Source organism: the organism of the source record quoted next, unplaced genomic scaffold, assembly GCF_019419815.1.
Source record: "Pyrus x bretschneideri cultivar Hongxiangsu unplaced genomic scaffold, Pyrus_bretschneideri_v1 Contig10, whole genome shotgun sequence".
Taxonomy (NCBI): domain Eukaryota; kingdom Viridiplantae; phylum Streptophyta; class Magnoliopsida; order Rosales; family Rosaceae; genus Pyrus; species Pyrus x bretschneideri.
Window position 1 is genome coordinate 3,985,048 of NW_025999391.1, and position 24,998 is coordinate 4,010,045.

Below are 24,998 nucleotides of genomic sequence, written 5' to 3' on the forward strand. Positions count from 1 at the left end.
TAATTGAGGAGGAAGATATCTTGAGGCCACAAAAGAAAATGACAAAAGCAGTTAGGGATATGAGAGAGAGAGAAAGCAATTCTAATGTCAGTGGTGAGTGGTGTGACAAAGCCCGAGAAGCAGATTCATGCCCCATGCGGGCAGTGTACGGTGTTGACGGTGGCATTGATTTGTGAGCGAGAACTACGATCTCGTTTCCCGCCGATAACTTGTCATACCATATTTAGTCTAAGAAATAATCAATGCACCCTAATTGTGTTTAGTTTAAAAAATAAGCGTGTGTTCAGTTTTAAAAATAATTTTCATGTTTATGTTCAGTTTCAAAAATTATGTATTACCCCCTGTTCAATTTCAGAGATAATTAGAAAATTGCACGTGCTGCTACGGGTTCTGATTCCATAATGCATTAATCCCATTTTTTTCTACTTTTGAATGAATCAAGCATGTCCCTTTACGCGCTTTGCCCACATGGTTTTGAATTTTCCTTGATTACTCTATCACCATTTTCTTTCAAGAAATTTCCAAACAATTTCCAAGCAATTTCAATTGAGAACGTTTCTATAATTTCCAAAAAAAAATATGTGAATTACACACTACATAATTATAGAGGGCTGAGAGTATAGTTGTTCACCAATGGAGATTGAACAAGATTTGGAATATGTATTTCCGAGCACAAGTAACAAATCAACTCATTAAATTATTAATAAAAAAAATTTAGAGTCATAGATTCATTTGTTAAGATATTACACAATCCTTACAATTATCAATATTTCTACTATATTATCGTTAAATCAAAATAGTATCTTAATTGTCACATCTCGTCCTGGGACGGATCACTTTTCGGGCCCACTCCATCACCGTAGCACGATATTGTCCGCTTTGAGCTTACCATTCCCTCATGGTTTTGTTTTTGGGAACTCACGAGCAACTTCCTAGTGGGTCACCCATCATGAGATTGCTTTAGCCCCCTTTTCGCTTAACTTTCGAGTTCCTACAGAACCCGAAGCCAATAACCTCCCAAAAGGCCTTGTGCTAGGTAGAGATGGAAATATACATATAAGAATCACTCATCTGGACGATGTGAGATGTCACATTAATAATTAAAGAAAACTAATAAAAAAAATTTAAAATTTTGAATTTTAACCAAATTATCTCGCAGGCGGCAACTCTGTCTATAATTATTTTGCAATTGTTTTATATATGCACGACCTCGTTTCTTGGAAGATTATGGATTTATTCATATTGGTTTTAGTCGCTGGAATTTTTTATTTTTTTTGTTGGATCCAATAAAGCGAGAGAGAGAGGTTCAGAAATTTTTTTTTTTTTTTTTGGGAAAGTGAGAAGTTCAGAATTAAGGAGGACCTGATGAAACAGGAGAGAGAGAGAGAGAGAGAGAGAGAGAGGGAGGGAGGGAGGGAGGGAGGGAGGGAGGGAGACTAGTTCAGAATTTACTCAAATTGGCATTTGACTAAAGTTCCAAAGGCTCCTTGAGGAATATCAATGAGTGAGAGATGAATAGTTATAAAAGTATAAAAACGGGCACATGAGATGGGGCCCTCCCTTCATGCCCTTTGCGTGCACGATTATAAAGTTTTCTAGTTAGTGATTAGTTTCATTCGGAAAGGCATCATTTCTAAATTTCTTTCGTCAAATTCATCAAATTCAGAGATTTAGACCATTGAAATTTAATCTATCAGATAAAGTTATTATAACTTTGAAAATGAATCCTTTTTATAGCCGTTTGATCAAATTTCAATGACCTAGATTTTCAAATTTAGTGGATTAGGTGGAAGGGATCCAGAGAGGATCCCTTTCCGTTTCTTTCACGCAATTTCCAAGCAACTACATTTTTATAATTTTCAAAAGAAAATAAGTGAATTTCACACTACTAAATCATAGAGAGCTCAAAAGAGATTTGGAATCTGTCTTTCCGAGCACAAGTGACAAATCAATTCATTGAATTATAGAGACAGCTAACCTACCCTTGGTGGGTCACCATAACACTCATGTTACGTCCTTGTTCGCTTATTATTAGTCTAAGATGTCACAGTAGCGTACCAAATGTACATGACTCTTCAATTAAATATAAAACCGACTAAAACATTTGAAAATGAACTAACAAACCTTGATATAGAAAATGCACACCTCCCAAATTGGCTTCGGTGAACTAGAGTTTAGCTTGATTACAAAAAAAACAAGTGGTGGATTGCCCTTATGGTTAAATAATTTCTCTTCAACTCACTATGATTTGGGCTCATACTCTCCCGCATCTCCTTAGTATATATTAGGGTAAAATATCCTTGTAATTAAAAAAATAGAACTCTTTCTCATACAATCGATGTGTTTACACCTTTTACATACAAAGTTTTGAACTTTGCTAGTTAGCGACCAATCTATTTCAAGAAATTTTCAAGCACTTTTGGTTGAATACCTTTTTATAAAGGAACTTTAACGAAAAGCTATCGGTACTGTTCACTTTAACGAAAAACCACATTTTTACACTAAAAAGTCAATCCTTGTACTATTCACTTTATCCTTTATTTTGTTGTTATCGTTAAAACTCAAAGTTTTCAAGTAATTTTCATTAGTTTTTATTTTTTATAATTCAAATTAAAAAAAAAAAAAAACAAGTGAATTTCAAACTACAAAATCTACTTTCACACTACAAAATCACGGAGGGTTGTCATTCGCTACTAGAAATTGCCTAAGATTTGGAATATGTCTTTCCGAGGCTATCAGGAGGTCTTAAGAAGCGCAGAACTTAGCTTGAATGTAAGCAAAAAAAATAAGCGGTGGATTGCCCTTATGATTGGGCCATTTCTCTTCAACTCACTATGTCTCAGTTCAAACCCTCTCGTCTTCTCTTAATAGAGATTAATGTAGAATATTGCTTGTAATTAAAAAAAAAAAAGAGAAAAAAAAAAAGCAAGCTCTTTGTCATTCATTTCACGTATTAACACATTTTACGTACAAATTTTTGAACATTCCTAGTTAGTGACCAATTTCTTTCAAGAAATTTTCAAACACTTTTGATCGAGTACCTTTTTTTAATCCCTAAAAAATAAAAACAAGTCAATTTCACACTACAAAATCATGGAGGCCTAAGATTATAGTCCATATAAATCTAACTTACCTATATAAATCTAACTTCTATAACCTCTGTTTTCTAACTTACCTATATAAATCTAACTTATCTATATAAATATAGACTTTGTCCATATTGAAATTATCTTTTGAACAGTGAGCAACCAATCTTTTGATAACAAAGAACTTACCTATATAAATCTAACTTCTATAACCTCTGTTTTCTATGGTATATGTTCACAATATTTTAAACACCCACAGCATCGCATGAGTCTTTTTGCTAGTAATAGCTTAGATGTGTAAAGAACACATGAAGATACACATTTGCCATGGTTATCTTGGCTTCCCTTGGACACTCTTTTCCATGAAAAATCCATACCATCACACATACCACAGGATTCATGCTCAACTTCAATATCTATGTATTAATAACTTACAGTTTACGTGCACGTGAACAACTGTTATTAGCATTTGCAAATAAGAAGATGCAACTATGCAGACCAAAAAATAGTTGAGAGCACATAAAATTGGCATGTACTTGATAAAATTCGAGAAATTCACTGGAGTTGCACGCTTCAATGTAGAGTAGCCAGTGACATACGCCAAACCAACATATACAGTTACAAAATAATGGAAACTATACAAGGTTGTAGCTGCAATTAAGAATGCATTACATTATGTGTCGATGTTTACTTATGACATCAATTATTAGGCCGGTTTTGTGGTTTTGGCCAAGAGATCCCTAATGTTTTATTTAATAGATCTTTCCATGCACATCAAGTAATACAACAAGTTTCAGGGACTAATTAAATAGTGAAAATGAGGCGATCACAAAAGGAAACAACTTACTTCTGATAATAAGAGCCTAAAGTCTAACCAGAATGCATATAGGAAAAAAAACATTTCCAGGCCGTATGCTTGCGGTGATGCTACTTCCAAAGACAGAAAGATGAAGTATAGGATTGGACTGAGCAACTGCAGAACCGATGTTTTTGCCGTATGCCATTCCTGTTGCTGCAGAAACAGATCAGCTATCTTGACCACTACCAACTGAAGAAACAGATCAGCTGGGAGGCCTTTCTCAAGTGGTCGAGATTCCAGAAAAATGTCAACATTCTCGAAACCCCGATAAAGAATTTCAGGATATACCAATGCCATCAGCCCAATAGCCAAGCCACCCACGATAGGGAACAAAAATTTTGGTAGGCCAACGGTCTTGTGAAGATTGTCAACAAATAAAAACATATACTATGTGCAATAGATATAGCGGAGGCTCTGAAAATGATTCGAATACGTCTCATTATTAAAACCGCAGCTTTAAACAATAACTTGAACATCAACCTCTAGATATACTAAAGGTATGCCTGAAAAAATACCCATTTGGAATATGCAATGTAAATCCAACTACCCAAATAATGGGAAAATTCAGAAACCATATTCAGTAAAGGCAAATCACATTACCAGGAACAAGTAAATACTCAGAGATTATGTGTATCATTTTGAAGAATTGACAGATAACTGATAGTGTAACAGTTGGTGAATGGAAGTCATAGTATGGGACCTTAAAGGCTGCTTCAGAACCAGGACCAACTTCTGAAACTACAGAAGCTATCACAGCACTAAGTCTACGCCAAGGAAACAACCAGAAACAGCAGCATTAAACCCTGTCAAAACAGAACAGCAACAATTACCATGAGGGCAAACATGTCTTGATATGGGCAGCACAGACATACACAAAACTGAATACCAACCAGAAGCAAATCCAGCAGCTGATCAGGCAGCCACAAGAGAGAGCCTGCTTTATGAACTTTTATCAAACACAGGACCAATGCCCTTGGCTACAGAAGTTCCAATCTCAACGCCAGGACCTTCAGGAGCTAACGAGTTCCCAGTTCCAATCTCAACCTGATCAAGCAGCAATTGGCTTGAAAAAAGGACATGATGCAGCCTTGAGACCATAAAAAACCGAAACAGGCATTCCCATTTTCACTAATAAATTCTCTCCTTTTTCTCCTCCTTGCTCATTGCCATTGTTATCTTGTGAACCATCCTCAGAAGGCATCTCGAAGCAAGTTTAATATGGCAACGATCAAACCCCCCCAGAAGCTGGAACCAGAATCACCTGCTTCCACGTATCTCCCATAAACTCCTCCCTCGGCCACAAAGCTCCCCGTTGCGGCAGCCCACCCCAGAACACATCATGTATCTCATGAACCTTCCCATTCATATCAAAATCTCAGAAAAAGCTCAAAACTTTATGTATAAGCAAGCAAGAAAAAAGCAAAGCAAAAATAGGCAATGAGTGACGGAAATTGAGGTTCCACCCCAAATTGGAAATGGGGGAGTAGCCCGCCTCCTGGTAAGTCTATGCAAGGTTCCTTGACTTTCCGACCTGGGACAGTCTTTCATATCCTCACGTGCCCTGTCACATGTTGCAGCACTCAAGCCAAACAGATGGACAACACATATTCCTATGTGAGACAATTCTTTAAAACTAGCAGACTACAATGCTAATGTATCTCATGAACACTTACAATTTGTGTAAAATTTCAGATAAAAGATCAAAACTTTGCAAACAAGCAAGCAAGAAAAGCAAAAATGGACAATTGATTAATGGGTAAAAATCAAACATACAGAGTAGTTGTTGGTTTTGAGGGAGGGAGAAAGGAGGTCTGAGAGTCAGATCTCTGCCAACTTCATCTTCCCCTTCTTCTTGTACCCAGCACTGGCATTTTTGGTGTTGATTGTTCTAGTTTGGGTGTTTGATGTGGGAGAGAATAGGAGGAGGGTTTTTGCCGGCGGTGATGAAGACTGAGGAGGTGGAGAGGCCTGGGGACATAAATGGCGGTGGAACTGGGCGTTGGGGAAGCGCCGTATGCAGTCCAGGCCTCCCATTAGCTGCTACACCAGCTAATGGATAAATGTCTGACAAAATAATTAAGTAATATTCATATTAATATAAAATAATAATACCCTAATTTCCTTTTCTTTTCATATTAACCAAATCAAGAGTTATCTTTTAATAGTAACTTATTAAATATATCTCAAAAAAAAAAATAGTAACTTATTAAATATAGTCCATGATTGGAAAACAGCATTTGGTGTATTAGATCGTGTTTTCGGTATACTAAAAAATACTCAACTTTATTATTTATCTTTTAAAACCAAATATCCTATTAGAATTCAAGTTATGTCTGTATTCATAGCCTATCGTTTACGCACACGTGAGCAACTATTCTCAACATTTGCAAATAAGAAGGTGTAACTATTTATACAAAAAAATAGTTAGGAGCACATAAATTGACATGTACTTGATAAAATTCGAGAAATTCGTCTTAGTGATTGAGAGTGGCCGACGACATACGCAAAACTAACATATACACTTACAAAAAATGGAAACTAGACAAGGTTGTAGCTCCAATTAAGAATGCATTACATTATGTGTCAATGTTCACTAATTACATCAATTATTAGGCCGGTTCTTTGATTTTGATATGAAACATGGTACTACTTCAAAGATCCCCAATGTTTTATTTAACAGACCTTTCCATGCACATCATGTAATGCAAGAAGTTTCAGGAACTAATTAAATAGCGAAAATGAGGTGATCACAAAAGGGATCAATCAAAATACCTTAATTGTACCAACTAATGAAATTATTTGAAGGGTTTATATTCATATTTAGAATGCTAATCATTGATCGTCTCCTTAAAGAAAAAGAAGACGTGAAACCGACGTAACGTGAACACAAAACCGTCGTGGACATGAGCTGCTAGTTGGCCATGATAAGAGTAGTTAATTTGTATGGGTGTGTATAGATTATCAATTAAGTTTCTTCTTTAGACGTATTTACAGAACGATGTCTAAATGTACATCTGCGATTTATAGTCTCACAATGTAACATGTCAAATATTCGACAAACAAATGACTCTGATTTCTAAATTGTAGCTTCCTTCTCAATCTCGCATGAATTTGCACCTTTCTATATGTGCACCTTCTCAATCTCGCATTAAATTGTAGCTTCCTTCTCAATCTCGCATTAAGTTGACAAATCGAAAACATAAACTTGCAAACCAACTCGATTTCTAAATGGTAGTACCTAATGGGCCGGGCTCATTAGGACCAGTGGCAATTTTGAAATATAACACAAATACAGCACCATTTTTTTCACAAAAAATCAAAATGAAAAATCATCGTTTTTCTACCCCAAACCACCGGCATCGCTTAGTGTCTCCGTCGTCTTCTGATTTTCCTCCGAATCGAAGAAGAAAGGCAACCAAATCATGGTCCTCCGAATTCGTGGTTTTCTGATTCTTCCGGGCGCTCCTTACGCGTACTGCAGCCTGAGCGCGCGGCGCTCTCGATTGATTCCGTGGTCTGATCTCCCGCGAATCGCAATCCAATGGTGGCGATGGCATTGCGGCAGAACCAATCAGCGAATGTGGATCTCTTGGATGCGTATTTCCGAGGGGCCGATTTGGACCGCGATGGCCGGATTAGTGGCAATGAAGTCGTCGCTTTCTTCCAGGGCTCTGGTCACCCAAACAGGTCCTTGCTCAGGTACTCTCTCTCTATATATATATGTATATGCATGTGTGCATATGTTAAATTGGATGTGTATGTATGATTATATTTGTGTTCCGAATCAGATTGATTTTGAATTTGTAGTCTAATTGTAGTTGAAGTGGTAAATGTGAGGTCGGGATGTCTTAATTCTCTTATCTAAGCTGAGATTTTTATTTCGTGTTAGTATAAATGCGGAATTGATGTTGAAATGGTAGAAAATAAGTAGATGAAGAATTTATACTACAGTTAGTGAGGTTGAGAGAGTTATGTTATCAGGTCATTAATATACCTTCTGGTGTATCCATTCGACCTGAGGGGGTAAGCAGACTTTAGAAATTGTGCAGTAGTGAAAACCTTCAGTATAAGATGACTATGGAGTATTTAGGATTGTCGCATACGGGGGAAATGTTCTTGGGTCAGGATCATATCGACAAATAGGTTCTTAAAGCTGTATATTTGTTTTGCTGAAGGAATTTCCGTATAAAATGATAACCAGGGGCACATTATGTTAAATATTGATTATATGAATGCACTTTCTCATTAGCTTGAATTGCTGAACATAACAGGCTCAATCAATCATATTTTTCTGCGAGATGCTTTGCTGCTGGATGTTCATTCGTTGCATGATGTGTTCGTATTTTGATGTAAAAACTTACATATGCCATAGATATTTTGTAGATATAAAATTTAATTTTTCATTGGGAGTAATCTTTTGCTGGCCAATTGACGTACGAACATCCATAAATGTATACTTTTAAATTGAGTCATGTCTAAATGTGCAGTCTAGATTGATAGAATGACTACCCATCATGCCGCATTATCTTTGATGGAGCGGTTTAGGGAGGGACGCCCTCTTCCAGCAGTGCTACCAAGCAATGTTATGTTTGATAAATCCAATATTTTTGAACCTGCAAATAATTACTCCAATGCTGGCAATGTAGCCTGGAGACCTGCTTCTGGTATTCATCCATAAAACACATCACTTTTATATTTTGAAACATGTCTTTCTTTGATGGAGAACAGTTTCTTATTTTTCACTTTAAAAGGCTTTCAACAACAGCAACTGATGCCTGGTCTTGGTGCTCAGCACATGGCACCCCTAGCTGGAGGCAGGCCACCGAAGACGGTTGCTCCTTCTCATGCTGAGGAAAAGCAGCAGGCCAATTAGCGGAAACCCAGAGTACTGGAATTGGAGAAACATCTTGTAGATCAACTGAGTACAGAGGAGGTTAACTCACTAAACTCAAAGTTCAAAGAAGCAACCGAAGCTGATAAAAAGGTACTTAGAACTTTAATTTTTCCCCAATTTTCTCATCCTGAGCAGCAAAGTTATGCGTGCTTGTTACTTCCTGATAAGTTTTAAAGATAACAAATAGGCTATTATACACTTCCATAACTAGCGCTTCATAATGTATAAAGCATAAACAATACCAAAATAATAAAGCCCTTGCCTAGTTGTTGTCTTATTTCTTGGTCAGACAAGTGAGCTATCAAAGTACAAATTTGCCTTAAAAAGTTTTTCCTAATCACTGTCATTTGCTTCAGACTCATCACTTGATCCACGACCCTTGGAATCATCATCTTGTCTTGTTTCTTCTTCTACTTTTGGTCCCCTCGACTTGAACACATGACCAAAATTGAATTTCTCAGCATCTTCCGCATACAATGGGCATATACCACAGCTTTCCACCTTCACAGAGGACGGAGAAGCAGGTCGTCCTATCCAATCCACCAGGCAGAAGACAACAGAGGCCTCTTTGGCAAGTATGTAAACATCAGGGGAGCAGTTTTTTCCTACCTCTTCACTTCTAAAGGCCTCATTCCACACATGCACGTGATGTTGGCCGTCCGTGTAGTCTTGGCCTGGTCTAATGTACTTAGAACTGAACAGTTCATGGCTTTCACCCATGAATTTGACAATGAAATTAGCTCTTACACTAAAGAGGGCACCCAAGTTATCTAAATTCGGAGGAATAACAATAGAGAGAGCAAAACCAAATAAACCTGTTCGAAACCAATCTGGACAAAGCTCGATGTCTACTGAAGATCCCTCATTTTGATAGTTGAACCAATTTGGAATTTCTTTTCCTGAATATGCAATCTTAATCTGAGGCCAGGGATTATGATGTCGGCGATGGTACTCAAAAGGCGCAACACTTGCCATTCGCATAATTGCAATCTGTGCTTCATCCATTATGTTGCTCCTTGAATTATTATCCAATTTTGGGCAATTAGTAAAGATTCTGCAACAATAATTAGGTTTATCCCAACCTTGTGTGAGTGCTGTCCTTGAACTTGACACTATCTTCAGCGACGTGCAGCCTTGAGCGTTAACATCACATAGCACTGGGAGCTCTGGTATAGATTGAAGCTGACGGCAATATTGTACGTCGAGCATAGACAACCGAGAAGCTTGTTTGATGCTTGCTGGTATTTCCAATATACCGCTCCAGATGAGTTTTAGTTCTTCTAAAGAGCGAAAACAGAGAGTGGAAGGCAATTTTTCAAGTCTCCAACAGTAGTTAAATTTGAGACGTTTAAGATTGGTTAAACTGGAGATACTTGTTGGGACATCCTTAAGTTGCTTGCACCCACCAAGGTTTAAATCTTGAAGCCTATTTAGATTTCCAATTGACGAAGGAAGCATTTCGAGAGCTGTGCCTACCAAACAAAGAGACACCAATTGTTCCATTGGCTTCAAGATTTCAGGGAATTTGGAAAATCCATAGCACCCGGTGAGATCAAGACTCTCAAGATATTTCAACTTACAGATTGATGAGGGTAGCTCTGTAACTGCTGTGTATGATAAACTTAAGGACTTCAAATGTTCCATTGGCTCCCAAATCTCTGGGAGATTTTCAACGTCAGACCCACCGAGATCAAGTTTCTCGAGATTTTTCAACTTACACCTGCTGCTTGGAAGTTTCTTAAGGTATCTGCAACGCGTTAAATTCAAGTAAGAAATATTTTCGTTAGACCAAACTGATTCAGGCACCTCCTTTATACCAGTGCATTCTAAATCTAAGTATTGAATACTTCCTGGCATCTTTGGAAGATACTTGAGACTCCTGCAGTACCCCAGATTAAGATGAATAAGCTTGTCAAGATGTTGAAAATACGAAGGAATTTCAACCAAACTCTTACAGCTCCTGAGATTTATCTTCACAATTTTTAGACTCCCAGAGAGATTTGGAACTTTAGTTAGATGCTTAGAGAATGACAGATCGATAACTTGTAAGTTGACAAGTATCTGCAACAAATGAAATAGAAATATAAAGAATTAATATAATTTCTACACTTGATTTTATACAAGAATTAAAATAGGCATATAATTTCTACACTCCGCTATTTCGCATATGAAGCTCAACTAGATTTTCCGGAAAAAATTTTGACGGTAAAGATTCCAATTGATATCCCCACCACTCAAGATAACGAAGAGAATCGGGAAGGTCTAGAGAATAGGGAGGGCCTAGATAACCGCATTTTACAATTAGCATTTGTAGGTTAGACATCTTTTTGAAGTCTACATGTTTCAATGATCGCTCTTCAAGGTCAGACATCGTTTTGAAGTCTACATGTTTCAATGATCGCTTTTCAATGTAAGGCCAATAAACCTTTATGACTTCAACATTTGGAGTTTCCTGAGAATAAGAAGAAAGTTTAAATGTGAATATATATGTTTTCAACATGTTAAAATGTAACGCACATTTGGAACAAAGAGTATTTGCAATGGTAATCATGTACAAGTGTCTTAGTCTAGTCAAATATCCAACATAATTGTATCCTCCTCTACTTGTCTAAATAAACAAACATTTGTTCATATTCCAAACACTTCCTAACACAATAAATATTCAATCAAATTCATCTTTTAACAATCTCACTTCTTTATTATAAATTAGTTTTACTTTCTTCTGTTATCATCTCAAGTTTGTAATTTTTATTTTCTAAAAAAAAGAAAAAAAAAATTGAATACATTCGGCTCTTACCATGTTACTGCTCAATACACGATAGACATCCCCATCATTGAACAACCTACTCCGTTTACCAGGATCTTTATTACCTTGTTCTTGAACAATTTTCCCACCCATTTCTTGTAGCAAATCGTGCATCTCTATGGTTTCCCTTCCCATTTCTTGTGGAAAATCGTCCATCTCTTGTGGAAAATCGTCCATCTCTAGGTCCACCGGTATGGTTTCCAGTTCTGAATCAATTGATATGAGAGACATATCTTTGAGAATTCTAATTCCATCTGTCGCAAAGAATCCACGAGCATCTAACATCTGTTTTACCTCAACCAGATACTCCCCTGTATGAAAACATGCTATATCCAGAAATATCTCCTTCTCATTTTCTCCCAATCTATCATAACTTATTCTCAACACTTCCTGAATATCTTCACTGGGAAATCGTTTCAATTTGTTGAACACATCTTCCCATTCTTCTTTGCTCTTGCAATTGAAGAACAAGGACCCCAGAACTGTAAGAGCTAAAGGAAGGCCTTTGGCATAAGCCACCGCCTTTTCTGCCAACTCCTTACAATCTATTATACGCGTACTGTTATTCTTGAAAGCACGCGAACAGAAGAGTTGAAGAGCGTCATCCGGTTTTAGTACCTCAACCTTGTAGATATTATCCTCTTTAACAGTTTTCCCAAGTGTGCCCCTATCTCTAGTTGTGATAATGATTATACTTCCAGTGCCATACCAAGGAGGATCTCCAGCTAAACGTTCAATTTGCATTGAACTACTCACATCATCAAGAACAATGAGGACCTTTGTGCGTCTGAGCCTTTTTTGAACAATAGTTGATCGTATGGATAGACCTTCTTCCTTTAATATCTCCTTAAGAAGTGTTTTTTCCAAGTGATCTAGTCCATCTACTTTTTCTGAGTTCTCCCTAACATTCTTAACAAAACAAGAAGCTTCGAATTTAGAAGAGAGTTTGTGAAATATAGTTTCAGCAAGGGTGGTCTTGCCAATACCACCCATGCCCCAAATACCGACAGTGATGCAAGCATCCGATGAATGAATGCCTAATAGCGATTCGACCTGCTTAATGCGACTTTCAATTCCAACAAAGCCCTTTAAATCGCGGGATGATGCGCGACACAATTTGGTCGAAATATCTTCAACAACTTTCTTAACTAAATCAGCATCCGTCCTGACATATATACGTGGGAAAGTAATAGTTAGTCTTAAATATATATACCCTACAAAATCTTAGCACAAATAAAATCGTCAAAAGTTTAATGAAAATTTATAATTTTATACAAGTTAAAGAATTAGTTAGTTACCTAAATTTTTCTGAATCAACCCCAGATATATTTGCTGCTTTCGTCAAAGCATCCCTCCACTTGTGCACCTTGTCGATACTGTTCTGGAAACGTTGCTCAAGTTGAGCAAATGCAATCTCATAACCCCCCCGTTGTTTTCGTACATCCGATGGAAGGGTGTCGTAAAAAATGGGTATAACCAACTGGCCATGTTTTTCCTTGCATGCTAGGATATGCACAAGCTCATCCAAACACCACGTGGAAGAAGCGTAGTCTTTCGAGAAAATGATCACCGAAAGCTCTGATTCCTCGATTGCTTTGAGAAGGGCAGGTGCGATTTCATCTCCACTCTCAAGCTTGTCATCAATAAAGGTTGTGATTTTTTTCTCACGTAAGGCAGCGTGAAGGTGGCTGGTAAAGGTACGGCGGGTGTCCTCACCTCTGAAACTAATAAACACATCGTACTTTTTGGTATCATCAGCATCAGCAGTGGATGAAGAAGAAGAAGCGATATCCACAACATCTAGTTTTCAGATCCAGCAAAAAGATGTAGTTGCAGAGAGATTATTGTTAAGTAAAGAGAAATAATATTATTACGTTGCATCGAATTAAGGAGAATTTACTTAGAATTGGCTTTTGACTACATGCACAAAGTTTCAGTGAGTGAGAGATGAACGAAATAGGCACATATTTTCTTTAAAAAAACTATAATTTGAAGAAAGATACTCATATATTTGCAATCTTAATATGAACGACGTCATCTCAACATGCAAAACTACCAGTATTTGAAAACCATAAAATGATATAAGTGCAAACCTTGTCTCCTTGCTTTGCTCCCCTCACAATCAGTATCATCATCGTCACCTGATCGATTCCTGCAAGTGAAGTTTTGGTTATGTTTCGTATAGTCAATAAACATAAATCAGATTATCATGCATACCAAAAAACACCACAGAAAAAGGATGCAAAAAATCAACTTGAGACCTTTTTCTTCTGTTCTCTTCCTTGTTTTCTATTTCCATTGGCGCTTTCTCTTTCAATCTTTTGTAATGAAGCTTTTCAGAACCTCTGTTAAGAGAACCGTTTAATCCAAACGTCAAAAGGAAGACAATTGATCAAGATGCAAACAAAACAAAGTGACATCCGGTGACAGGTCACTGGCAAAGAAATTAACAGCAGACATAACAAAAATTAATTAGCAATTTAAATGCCAGCACAACATAACACCAAAACTTATTAATTAAAAATAGATGACAAAAAATACAGTAAGAGCCTCAAACAGTATCAATAAACACCGACCAACCTCGGACGAGTTACCAATTTGACAAGGGCTTGTTTATTTTCTCCACCTCCAAAATAATATCCAAAACAATTACTTTTTTGTATCAGCAGCGGATGAAGAAGAAGAAGAAGAAGAAACCATATCCATAACCTCTAGTTTTCAGATCTAGAAGTAGTTGTGCAGAGAGATTAATTGTGAATAGAGTAGAAAGAGGGACTGGTTCAAAATTTAGGAGGATCCAATAAAGCAAAGCAAGAGAGAGAGGGTAGTTAAGAATTGAGGAGGATCTAATGAAACGAGAGAGAAGGGAAGACTAGTTCCGAATTTTACTTGAATTGCATTTGAGTAAATGCACGAAGTTCCAAATGCTCTTCCGGAAAAGCGATTAGTAAGAGATGAACAGTTGCAAAAGCATAAAAAAGGGCACATGGGATGGGGCCTCTCTTTACGCAGTTTGTGTACGCATGGTTTTGAATTTTCCCAGTTAATTAGTCACCAATTTCTTCGAAGAAAAATTTCCAAGCACCTTTGATTGCGACATTTTGTTAATTTTTTATTTTACAAAAAAGTGAATTTTAGGGTAAAGCTCACTATAGCCTTTTCATCCTCAAATCATCTCCAAGGTTAGGCTAAAAGCCAAATTTTTTAACCCGAAAAATTTAGCTTTTAGTACAGAAATAGTTTTTCTGCTCCAACCGTTCTAGCCTAAAATTTTAGCCTGGAATTATTAAAGAATGAACTTAGGCTATTTTTTTTGTTAAATTGATTTTTTTTAAATAAATATGTAGATCATCGTAAATTAATTTTATAAACATTTTAATCTAAAAAAATTTAAATGCCGATAAATATTTGGTGGAATCCACTTCGATTTCTAGGCTAAATTTTGGGAGGAATTTGGCATTGGTTTAGCATTTAGCATAGCCCAAAATTATCCCTTAGATTGGAGTGGGTTTGGGGGGTAATTTGATTTTTAGCCCACCATTGAAGTTGGTCTCAGAAGAGATAGATAGTTGCGAGTTGCTCCAGTTGTCTTTATTTTTCAAAAAAAAAAAAAGTATATAGGTGTTCATGGATGGAGATTGAATAAGATTTGGTATCTATCTTTCTCAGCACATGGGACAAATCAAGTTACTGGAGTCTCAAACTCATTTAGTTTGACTAACACAGTCATTAAAACTATCAATCTTACCGCTATGTTATGTTAAAAATCAAGTTAAACGAGTCTTAATAGTTATTCATTAATAATTTAATGAATTAATTTACCACCCCTACTTTCAAAGCTATCGACTTGGCTTTTGACTAAAGTTCCAAAGGCTCCTTCAGGAATATCGATGAGTGAGAGATGAACGGTCGTAAAAGTATAAAAGGGCCGCATGAGATGGTGCCCTCCCTTTACGCTCTTTGCGTGCACGATTGTAAAGTTTTTCAGTTTAGTGATCAGTTTGAAGAAATTTCCAAGCAACTTTGATTGAGGACATTTTTATAATTTTCACACTACAAAATTACTGAGGGCTAAGAATATAGTTATTCACCAATTGAGATTGAACAAGATTTGAACTCTAACTTTCCGAACACTAATGACAAATCAATTCATTAAATTATAGAGTCTCAACCAATTTAATTTGATTTTTTTTTTTTTTTTTGAAACACAGTTTGATTTCACTATAAGAAGAAAGACAAAAAAAAAGGCACATCCTCACCGGTTCATTACTTTCATTAAAGCTTACAAGTCACAACTCACAAGTCATGTCATCTCCGCATATTTTTTTTTTTTTTACTTTTTTTTGATAATGTTAGGGAGACTAAATTTATAGACTAAACTTTATAAACTAAATAACATGAAAGGTGATGATTTGATTATTACTTAAGCGTTGATTAACGCATTTCTTTTTTATTGGTAACATGTCATTTAGTTTGTAAATTTAATATACAAATTTAGTCTTTCTAGCGCTATTCTTCTTATTTTCCATCCACTAGTTTCAGCTTTATCAGTAGACCATCAATAAAACTTAATCTTGACAGAGACAACTAACCTACACCTAGTGGGTCACTGTAGCACTCAGATTATGTACTCGTTCAACCATTGCGTAAAGGGATGGATTGCCTTTATGGTTGGGGGCATTTCTCTTTAATCCATTGTGTGTCAATTCAAACCCTTCGCCTTCTCTTAATATAGACTAATATAGAATATTGCTTGTAGTTTAAATAAATAAATTTAATTTAATTAAAAAAAAAAAAAAAGCTCACTCTTTCTCATTCAATTTTCGTATTTTGCACGTTTTACGTACAAAGCTTTGTACATTCACAATTAGTGACCAATTTATTTCAAAGAAATTTATAAGCACTATCGATTGATTACCATTTTATAATTCCTAAAATAATAAAAACAAGTCAATTTTACATTACAAAATCACTGAGGGATAAGAATATAATCCGTCATTATTGGAGATTGTCTAAGATTTAAAATTTATATTTCGAGGCTATCGAGAGGTGATGAGAAGGCCTAGAACTTAGTTGGAAAGTAAGTAAGAAAAACTTGTGTGGAAATGACTAATCATGTTATCTATACAAGAATAACTTTTATGCTAATGTTGATGAATCGTATTTATAAATGTATATATAATTATTAAAAAGAGTTTATCAGCTTGCCATCGAAACCAACCAATTAAAAATCAGCTACATCAGAATCGGCCGCAGAAGATGAAGAATAAATGTTAATGGTCTGCAGTCGATGTAAAACAAAGTTCCGACGGCGATGACAATAATGTTGAAAACTTGAATACAATCAACTTCATCTCTCTACGTCAGAAAACGTGTAAATACATGGAAACATTAAATTCGTAGTCCTTATTAGGTATGGGGACAAAGTTACTTTAAAGAATATTTGATCATTGATAATGCTACTACGGGGCTTTATGGTTGTGGCAAGCACACAGGCTTTAGTGTAGTGGCAAGCACACAGTAGCCAGTAGGCCCACCTTCCCGGCCTTACGCGCTTTTTTATCCACAAATTTAACTTTGTTGCTCCATCCACTTATTTCATCTTTAACCACCGGAGCATCCAAAGCAATTTAATCCTGACAAAGACTGACCAGCACACCACACGTTACCGTAGCATGTAGGTGACGCACTTAGTGGTCCATCATTGCTTGTAATTATACAAAAACAAAAAGAAAAAGCAAGCATTTTCTCATTCAATTGATATATTTTCACGTTTTACGTACAAATTTTTAACATTTTTTATTAGTGACCAATTTCTTTTACGTAGGATTTTTAACATTTTCAATTAATGATCAATTTCTTTTAAGAAATTTTTAAACACTTTACCTTTTTATAATACTTAAAAAATAAAAACAAGTGAATTGCACACTAAAAAAAAAAATCATAGAGGGCTAAGAATATGGTCTTTCACTATTAGAATATTATCTAAGATTTGGAATCTGTCTTTTCGAGGTTATCGGGAGGTCATAAGAGAGCCCATAACTTACCCTAAACGCTAAACCTTAAAAAAATAAAGTTTCCTTATACTTATATAATGGCACATTGTGTATTACCAGTATTTCCAGCACAATGAAAATTTTCTCAAAAATTTGAAGTGACAAGGATTAGTCACTTTCACGTACTTAAAAAAATAATAGATAATTGATAATGCTACTACTTTAAAGTTTTCTTCTAAAGGTAATGCTAAGAGATAAATTTGTAAATAAAATTTTGAAAACTAAATGATATGGAAGTTGATGATTGATTTATTACTTAAGAATTGATAAATGTATTCATTTCTATTGATAACACATTATTTAGTTTTCAAATTTTATTTCCAAATTCAATCTCCATAACATTACCCTTATTTTAAATAAGAAAAACTAATGAAAATGACATAAAAACTTTGAATTTTAACTATAAGGACAAAATAAAGGGTAAAGTCAATAGTACCAGAATTGACTTTTTAATGTAAAAATATGATTTTTCATTAAAGTGAACAGTACTATGAATTTTTCGTTAAAGTTTCATTTTAAATATGCATTAAAAGAAAATTTTGTCCAAAAACATTTACTATAAGGCACCTGTCAATAAAAGTATGAAAATGACATAAAAACTTTGAATTTTAACTATAAGGACAAAATAAAGGGTAAAGCGAATAGTACCAGAATTGATTTTTTAATGTAAAAACATGATTTTTCATTAAAGTGAACAGTACTATGAATTTTTCGTTAAAGTTTCATTTTAAATATGCATTAAAAGAAAATTTTGTCCAAAAACATTTACTATAAGGCACCTTTCAATAAAAGTATATGCACGTTCCAAGAAAATCATCAAAGTTTACAACAAGAAAAACATCGAAAAATATAAAGACGAAATTGCGCAGGCACTTTAAGAAGAAAAGTTTATAATATATCCCTAGAGGAAGACATAAACAAAGAAAGGTGAAATTAAGAATGCTCCTCCGAGGAAGTTTCCTAGTGCAAGCGGAGGACACATTCAGCCAATATTCAACTTAGTAAATGTGTAATAATGAAATTTAATGGTAAATGGTCAAAAAAGAGGCACATAGGATGGGGTCTCCCTTTACGCGCTTATTCTTTTTAGACATAGCCAAAGAAAAAAAAAATATATATATATATACACACACACACAACCCATTGAAGAGTCATTAAAACGGATTTGGATCATCTCCTGAGTTAATAGAGAGGATCCTCCTGACTAATTATCGTGAATAGTTAGATTTTTATCCGACGGTTACAATTATTATAATTTTAAAGAGACCCTTTGTTTGTAGCTGTTGGATAAAAATCTAACTGCTCACGATGATTAGTCAGGAAGATCCTCTCCATTGGATCCAAATCCCACTAAAACAGTTATTGTAAGTCAATCACACATTTTTATTATGTCATAAAATCTCTTGGTAATTATGTCGTTTTCTTTTGTCAAAATGGTAATTATGTCATTGCCTTTTGCCCAATGAACAGCTTTATAAGCCACTGACTAGAATTAAAACCTATTTTTCTCTTCTTTTTTTTTTTCTGTTTTTTTTTCTTTTTTAAATAAAGATTTGTTGTAAAACTATTTAACTGAACTATACTAAAAGGTAAAGAGAGGGGCCGCGCAGTAGCAAGAGAGAGAAGAGAGATTTAATTGTGAGGTATGTGTATCACCACATTGTACCTTTATTTATAGTAATATAATAGGTAAAAACCTTACCCTATTAGGATTACAACTCTTAATAAGTAATCAACTCCTAAAGGGAATACTAGAGATGCTCCTAGATTTACTATGATTTACACAATCACATTCATATTCTAAATATGACTGCAACACTCCCCATTAAGTGTGTAAATACTTAACAAACCAGCGCATCAGATTTTCAGCAGATAAGGTAGAATAGTTGATGAAGTCGGCGACACAACGGGTGAACGCGAGTCTCAAATTTAAGAAAGTATGCATTGGTACTAAAACTCACAAAACTTCGTTATGGTAAAACCCAAGATGGGAGAAAAACCCATAGACTAAGAAGAAAAGTGAGAAGTATGCATAATGTCTAAAACAAACGTCAAACATGACAAAAGTAATGAACTCAACAGAGTATGATCATCCCAGGATGGGTGACTCATTAAAACCTCGTTAGGTAGAAAAAACCCAGTGGGAAAAATGCTCCTAATAGTAGGAAAAAGAATACATTAAAATCAAGTGAGTATGCTTCTAAATACCCTCATGAGTTAGACATAACTTATAAACAAGGGAACTACAAGCGATTCAACTCAGATAATTTATGCATACGGATTCCTTAGACGAGCTTCTGAAAAGTAGATTTGGGCAATGACTTGGTGAAGAGATAGACTAAAGTTGTCCTGGGAACGGATTTGCTTGACTTTAATGTTCTGATGCTGTTACTGCTGATGAAAAGAAAAGAATTTCGGCACTATGTGCTTGGTGTTGTCTCCCTTGATGTTTCCGATCTTTAATTGCTCGATACGTGCTGCATTGTCTTCAAAGATCGTCGAAGGAAGGTCAACGATGGAAGTAAGACCACTAGTGCTTCGAATATGTTTCACGATTGCTCTCAACCAAAAACACTCACACGATGCTTCATGCAAGGCGCTTAGTATGGTTCAAAGAAGTCGCAACTAGCGTTTGCTTAATAGACCTCCAAGATATAACGGTGTTTCCAACGGTAAAGACATAACCCATTTGAGAACATGCCCTATGTGGGTCAGACAGATGTCCAACATTTGCGTAACTAATAAGGCAAGAATCAATCCGAGAACCAATAGGGGCAACAACACTCGAAGATTCGCAGACATAGAACAAGCCCAAATCCGGCATACCTTTGAGGTAGCGGAAAATGTCTTTAACACCATTCCAGTGCCAGTGTGTAGGCGCCTTGCTGTATCTTGCCAAAAGATTAACAGCGAAGGAGATGTCAGGTCTAGTACATTGAGCCAAGTACAATAAAGCCCCAATTGCACTTAGGTAAGGAACTTCGGGTTCCAAAATCTATTCCTCATCCTCCTTTGGACGTAAGGGATCTCGTTTAGCATTTAGAGTCCGAACAACCATAAAAGTACTCGAAGTCTTCGCTTTATCTCCATTAAAACATCGCAACACCTTTTGGGTATAGTTCGATTGATGTACTAGGATTTCATTCGAACAATGCTCGATCTCCAGGCCAAGACAATATCGAGTTTTCCTAAGATCTTTCATCTCAAATTCCGATTTCAAGTGTGCGGCAATTTCCTCAAGCTCTGCGGGAGTTCCAATGATGTTCATGTCATCGACATAAACTGCAACGATTGCAAATCTGGAATGTGACTTCTTTATGAACACGCATGGGCATAATTCGTTGCTCACATAACCTTGACTTGTCAAATATTCACTCAGATGGTTATACCACATCTACCCGGATTGGAACTACACAATCTACTTTCACACTACAAAATAACGGAGAGTTGCCATTCGCTACTAGAAATTGCCTAAGATTAGTAATATGTCTTTCCGAGGCTATCAGGAGGTCTTAAGAAGCATATAACTTAGCCTGAAAATAAGCGAGAAAAACAAGTGGTGAACATTTCTCTTCAACTCATTGTGTCTCAATTCAAACCCTCCCGCCTTCTTTTAATAAAGATTAATGTAGAATATTGCTAGTAATTATAAAAAATAAATAAATAAAAAAGCAAGCTCTTTCTCACTCATTTCACGTATTTACACGTTTTACGTACAAATTTTTGAATATTCCTAGTTAGTGACCAATTTCTTTCAAGAAATTTCCAAACACTTTCGATCGAGTACGTTTTTATAATTACTAAAAAATAAAAACAATTCAATTTCACACTATAAAAATCATGGAGGGCTAAGATTATAGTTCTTCGCTATTGGAGATTGCCTAAGATTTGAAATTTGTCTTTTCAAGACATCGGGAGCTCATAAGAGAGCCCAGAACTTAACCTGAAAGTAAGCAAGAAAAATTTATGTGAAAATGGCTAATCATGTTATCCATACGAAAGTAACTTCCATACCAACGTGCAGTGATGACCAGTACTTTGAAAATGTATTTACCATGATTATTAAAAAGATATTTTGCGTTTATTATTATATATATGTATATAGGAAAGTTGGCATGAGATTTCCACATGAGGTGCTTGTAAATAGTTAGTCGTACGGTTTGTTCAAAGTTTATCAGCTTGCCACCCAAACCAACCAATTAGAAACCAGCAGAAATCAGGTACATCAAAATCAGCCGCATAAGACGAAGAAGAAAATGTTAATGATCTATGTCTTATAGATCAGATAGCAGAAGGAGAATCTTCACTACAGTTGCACCTGAGACTAAATCAGAGTTTACCCTATAAACATTGAAATCATAGTCCTTAGTATGTATGGGCGCAAAGTTACTTTAATAATGCACACGGTAGTAAATAGGTCCCCCTTCCCGACCTTACACGCTTTACGTACAAATTTAACTTTGTTTGCTCCATCGAATGATTTCATCCAAAGCAATTTAATCTTGATAAGGACTAACCAGCACCCAACACGTTACCGTAGCATCTAGGTGACGCACTTGCTGTTGCATTATTAGTTTAAAATGTTGGAGTGGCAATACCGGATGTAATTGAAGATAAAACCATCTAAAACATTTGAATTTTTAGATCAACGGACCCGAAACCTTGAAATAGAGAAAGCCCACGCCCAAACCGGTTTTGGTCGAGTTTGATTTTGAAAAGCAATGTCCTTCCCATTCAGTAGACTTGATTTCAAGAGTCATCGACCTAATAAGAAGAGTAAAGTGAAGGAAGAGAGATCAAGGGGAGCCTGGTCTTAGCTGCTGGGTTTCCAAAGTTGTTTTTTTATTTTAGTTTTTCTTTCGAAATGGTTTATATGGAATTTACACAGGCAATATTGGAGGAGATGGGAATTAGACCTCAGACTATGTCTGCAATAACTGAACTGAGTATAATACTTACGCACTTATCAGTGATTATTTTACATATTCACCCAATTTACCCATGTTCTTTGTTTTTTAATGCCCAAGAAAAATTAATAACTTGTACATTATATTTTAAAACAATAAACACATCGTACTAGGAACATTCCAAAATTAATGAGAAAAATTACATGCTGCGTTACAAGCTAAAGGAAAAAAAAACTAATGAAAATGGCTTAAAAATTTTAAATGTTAATTAAAAAAAAAAAAGGATCTTTTGATATAGGTGCCTCAATTTTGAATTTTTTTAGATCAAACATCCATACATTTTAATAATTTGATTAAACTTTTTTTTGTCATAATTTTGGTGCTATATGCACATTATATCGTAACAAATTTCCTATAACCTAACCTTTTGATTACACTCTCCTCCATTAGAATAATTGTATAAAAAAAAAAAAAAAAGTTGGTTTGATTCAATTTATTTTCACAATAATGCTACAATTTAGCAATAATTATCTACGATTTAAGATATTTTATTTCTAAAATAGTTTAAAATATTTTTAAATCCCACAAAATCAAACATACCTCAATAAGTTTTTCTTTTAGTATGTTAAGAGAAAATAGGATTGAGAATAATATAAACATACCAATACTCAATGTATACAAAATAAAATGTACCAATATTAACAATATGTATCAAATCAAACGTATCAAAATTGCAAATAAACGTATCAATTAATGATTTTTGTAAATTCAAATGTACCGGCAGATAATATATACGTAATGTATTGTACCTAATAATAATTAGTCAACAACTATACTTAAAAACACATAAAAAAATATATAATTTCACAAAAAATTGAAAAAATTACACAGAGCTTTTATGTTGATCACCAACTATTTGAAAGGAAAAAAAAAAATCATTTGGAAAAAGATATAATATTAAACGTTTTCATAACAAAAAAAAAAAAAAAAGACTATGATCGAAAAAACATATCTAGAAAAAGAAAATATACTTTAATTACTAATATCTCCACTAAATAAGGAAAAAGTGCATCATGCAGATAAAAGGATAAATTCAAAAATTATTTTAATTTTAAAAAATATAATCATGACATGTAATTTAGCTTGAGGTGGCTATTGGTCAAAGAACTTTAATCAAATTTTAAAAAGGCAAATATGTTTAATCTAAATGATATAGAAAAACTGTAAGGGATTCTAATTTTCTCTAAAAAATGCAATAATTTTATTTAATGGTTAGAACAAAGCCCAACACTAAACCAGTCCAATTAAAATGGCTCAAACAATGAGTTTCCTATTTTGTCCATGACGGCAAGCCTTTGTTCGTTATGGATATCTTTGTTATGCTGTGTTTCCCCCATTTTTTCATGATTGACGACAGATGATCTCCTTCGGAAGAAGGAAAGGATAGGAGATGAGAGATCGTTGCTAGTGACCTAACACCAATCATTCTCTTCTTTGGCCACCCACCTCCAATCCCTCTCTTTTACAGCAATCACGATTCGTCGTCCTCCTTTGTAAACACAACCGATTCTTAAGGACAACCTTCAGCAATGGACGTCGTCGTTTCGGAAAGTCTCGTCCCGTGATTGTTGAAGCCATGGCTTTAATCTTGCAGACAATGGCTGAGTCGTCCCCTTAAACTATCAAAAACCTTCTTCCAGCTCTCCCTTTCATTTTGTCTTTTTTCCTTTTTTTTTAATTAATAAAAAGTTGCTTGTTTGATTTTTCATTTTATTATTGGTTAGCTTTTGCCAAGCTGGTGGGCATTAGCAAGAATTGAGGACGCATGGCCTCATTATCTTGTGCAATGTATTAACCTTTTTGGAGAAGTTTTATTTGATTTGACTGAAATTTTTGCCTACTTGGAATTTTCTACCAAAAGGCAAAAAAGTTAAAAACTTTTGTCACGTACATGATTTTTATGTTATATGTTAGTGATCCAATATTTTGTGTTTAGATTAGTTGGCTTTTTACCATTAGTTTTGGTAAAATGTTGGATACTCATATTCTAACGCAAAGTCATAATATTTGGCTCAAGACATATATGTTTGTGGTGAGTTTAGTGTTTTTGTGCAATTAAAACACACAATATGTAACGAAACCCCTTTAGTTTAGTGTTTCGTTCAATTAATTTCAAATTGAAGCATCGCATTCTAATCGTCTTTTAAACTAATTACATAAGTAATTATTGCGAGGAAACCATGTATCATGTATGTACATTTGCTTTAGAACTTTATAGTATTATATAGGTTGATCCAAAAGTTGATTACTTTTGGTTGGTTATTTTTCATGTAGGACTTTTTTTCTTTCTTGGGTTTGATAAATTACAAAGGTATGGATTTGTAAATGAA

At 35.1% G+C, this 24,998-nt stretch overlaps 3 protein-coding genes and 1 pseudogene across 10 annotated transcripts in view; 2 read left to right on the top strand and 2 right to left on the bottom strand.

The window, feature by feature from the left end:
* The window catches only part of LOC103949529 (histone deacetylase 19), a 102,435-nt gene that overhangs the window by 46,994 nt on the left and 30,443 nt on the right, over positions 1-24,998 (top strand). The gene's annotated exons all lie outside the window — the stretch shown is intronic.
* On the bottom strand, positions 4,367-5,861 carry LOC125469140 (annotated as a pseudogene).
* Positions 7,274-24,998, top strand: part of LOC125468146 — a 53,582-nt gene continuing 35,857 nt past the window's right edge. The window contains exons 1-4 of one of the 7 annotated variants that reach the window (XR_007251515.1): positions 7,274-7,644; positions 8,217-8,609; positions 8,697-8,929; positions 9,196-9,336. Coding sequence is in view for 1 of the 7 variants with exons in the window: in XM_048566201.1 (XP_048422158.1) it covers positions 7,487-7,644; positions 8,491-8,609; positions 8,697-8,818 (399 nt within the window). In the remaining 6 variants the exon portion in view is untranslated. Of the gene's footprint in view, positions 7,645-8,216; positions 8,610-8,696; positions 8,930-9,195; positions 9,337-24,998 lie in introns of those variants that run through there. The other 6 variants (XR_007251512.1, XR_007251514.1, XR_007251513.1 and 3 more) reach the window with 6 other exon arrangements.
* Positions 9,024-14,651, bottom strand: LOC125469136 (TMV resistance protein N-like). Its single transcript, XM_048566149.1, has 6 exons — positions 14,226-14,651; positions 13,907-13,990; positions 13,739-13,797; positions 12,944-13,445; positions 11,637-12,810; positions 9,024-10,900 (listed from the first exon to the last, which is right to left on the bottom strand). Exons 2-6 carry the CDS (start codon positions 13,942-13,944, stop codon positions 9,173-9,175), a joined length of 3,501 nt encoding a protein of 1,166 aa, XP_048422106.1. The 5' UTR covers positions 13,945-13,990; positions 14,226-14,651; the 3' UTR covers positions 9,024-9,172.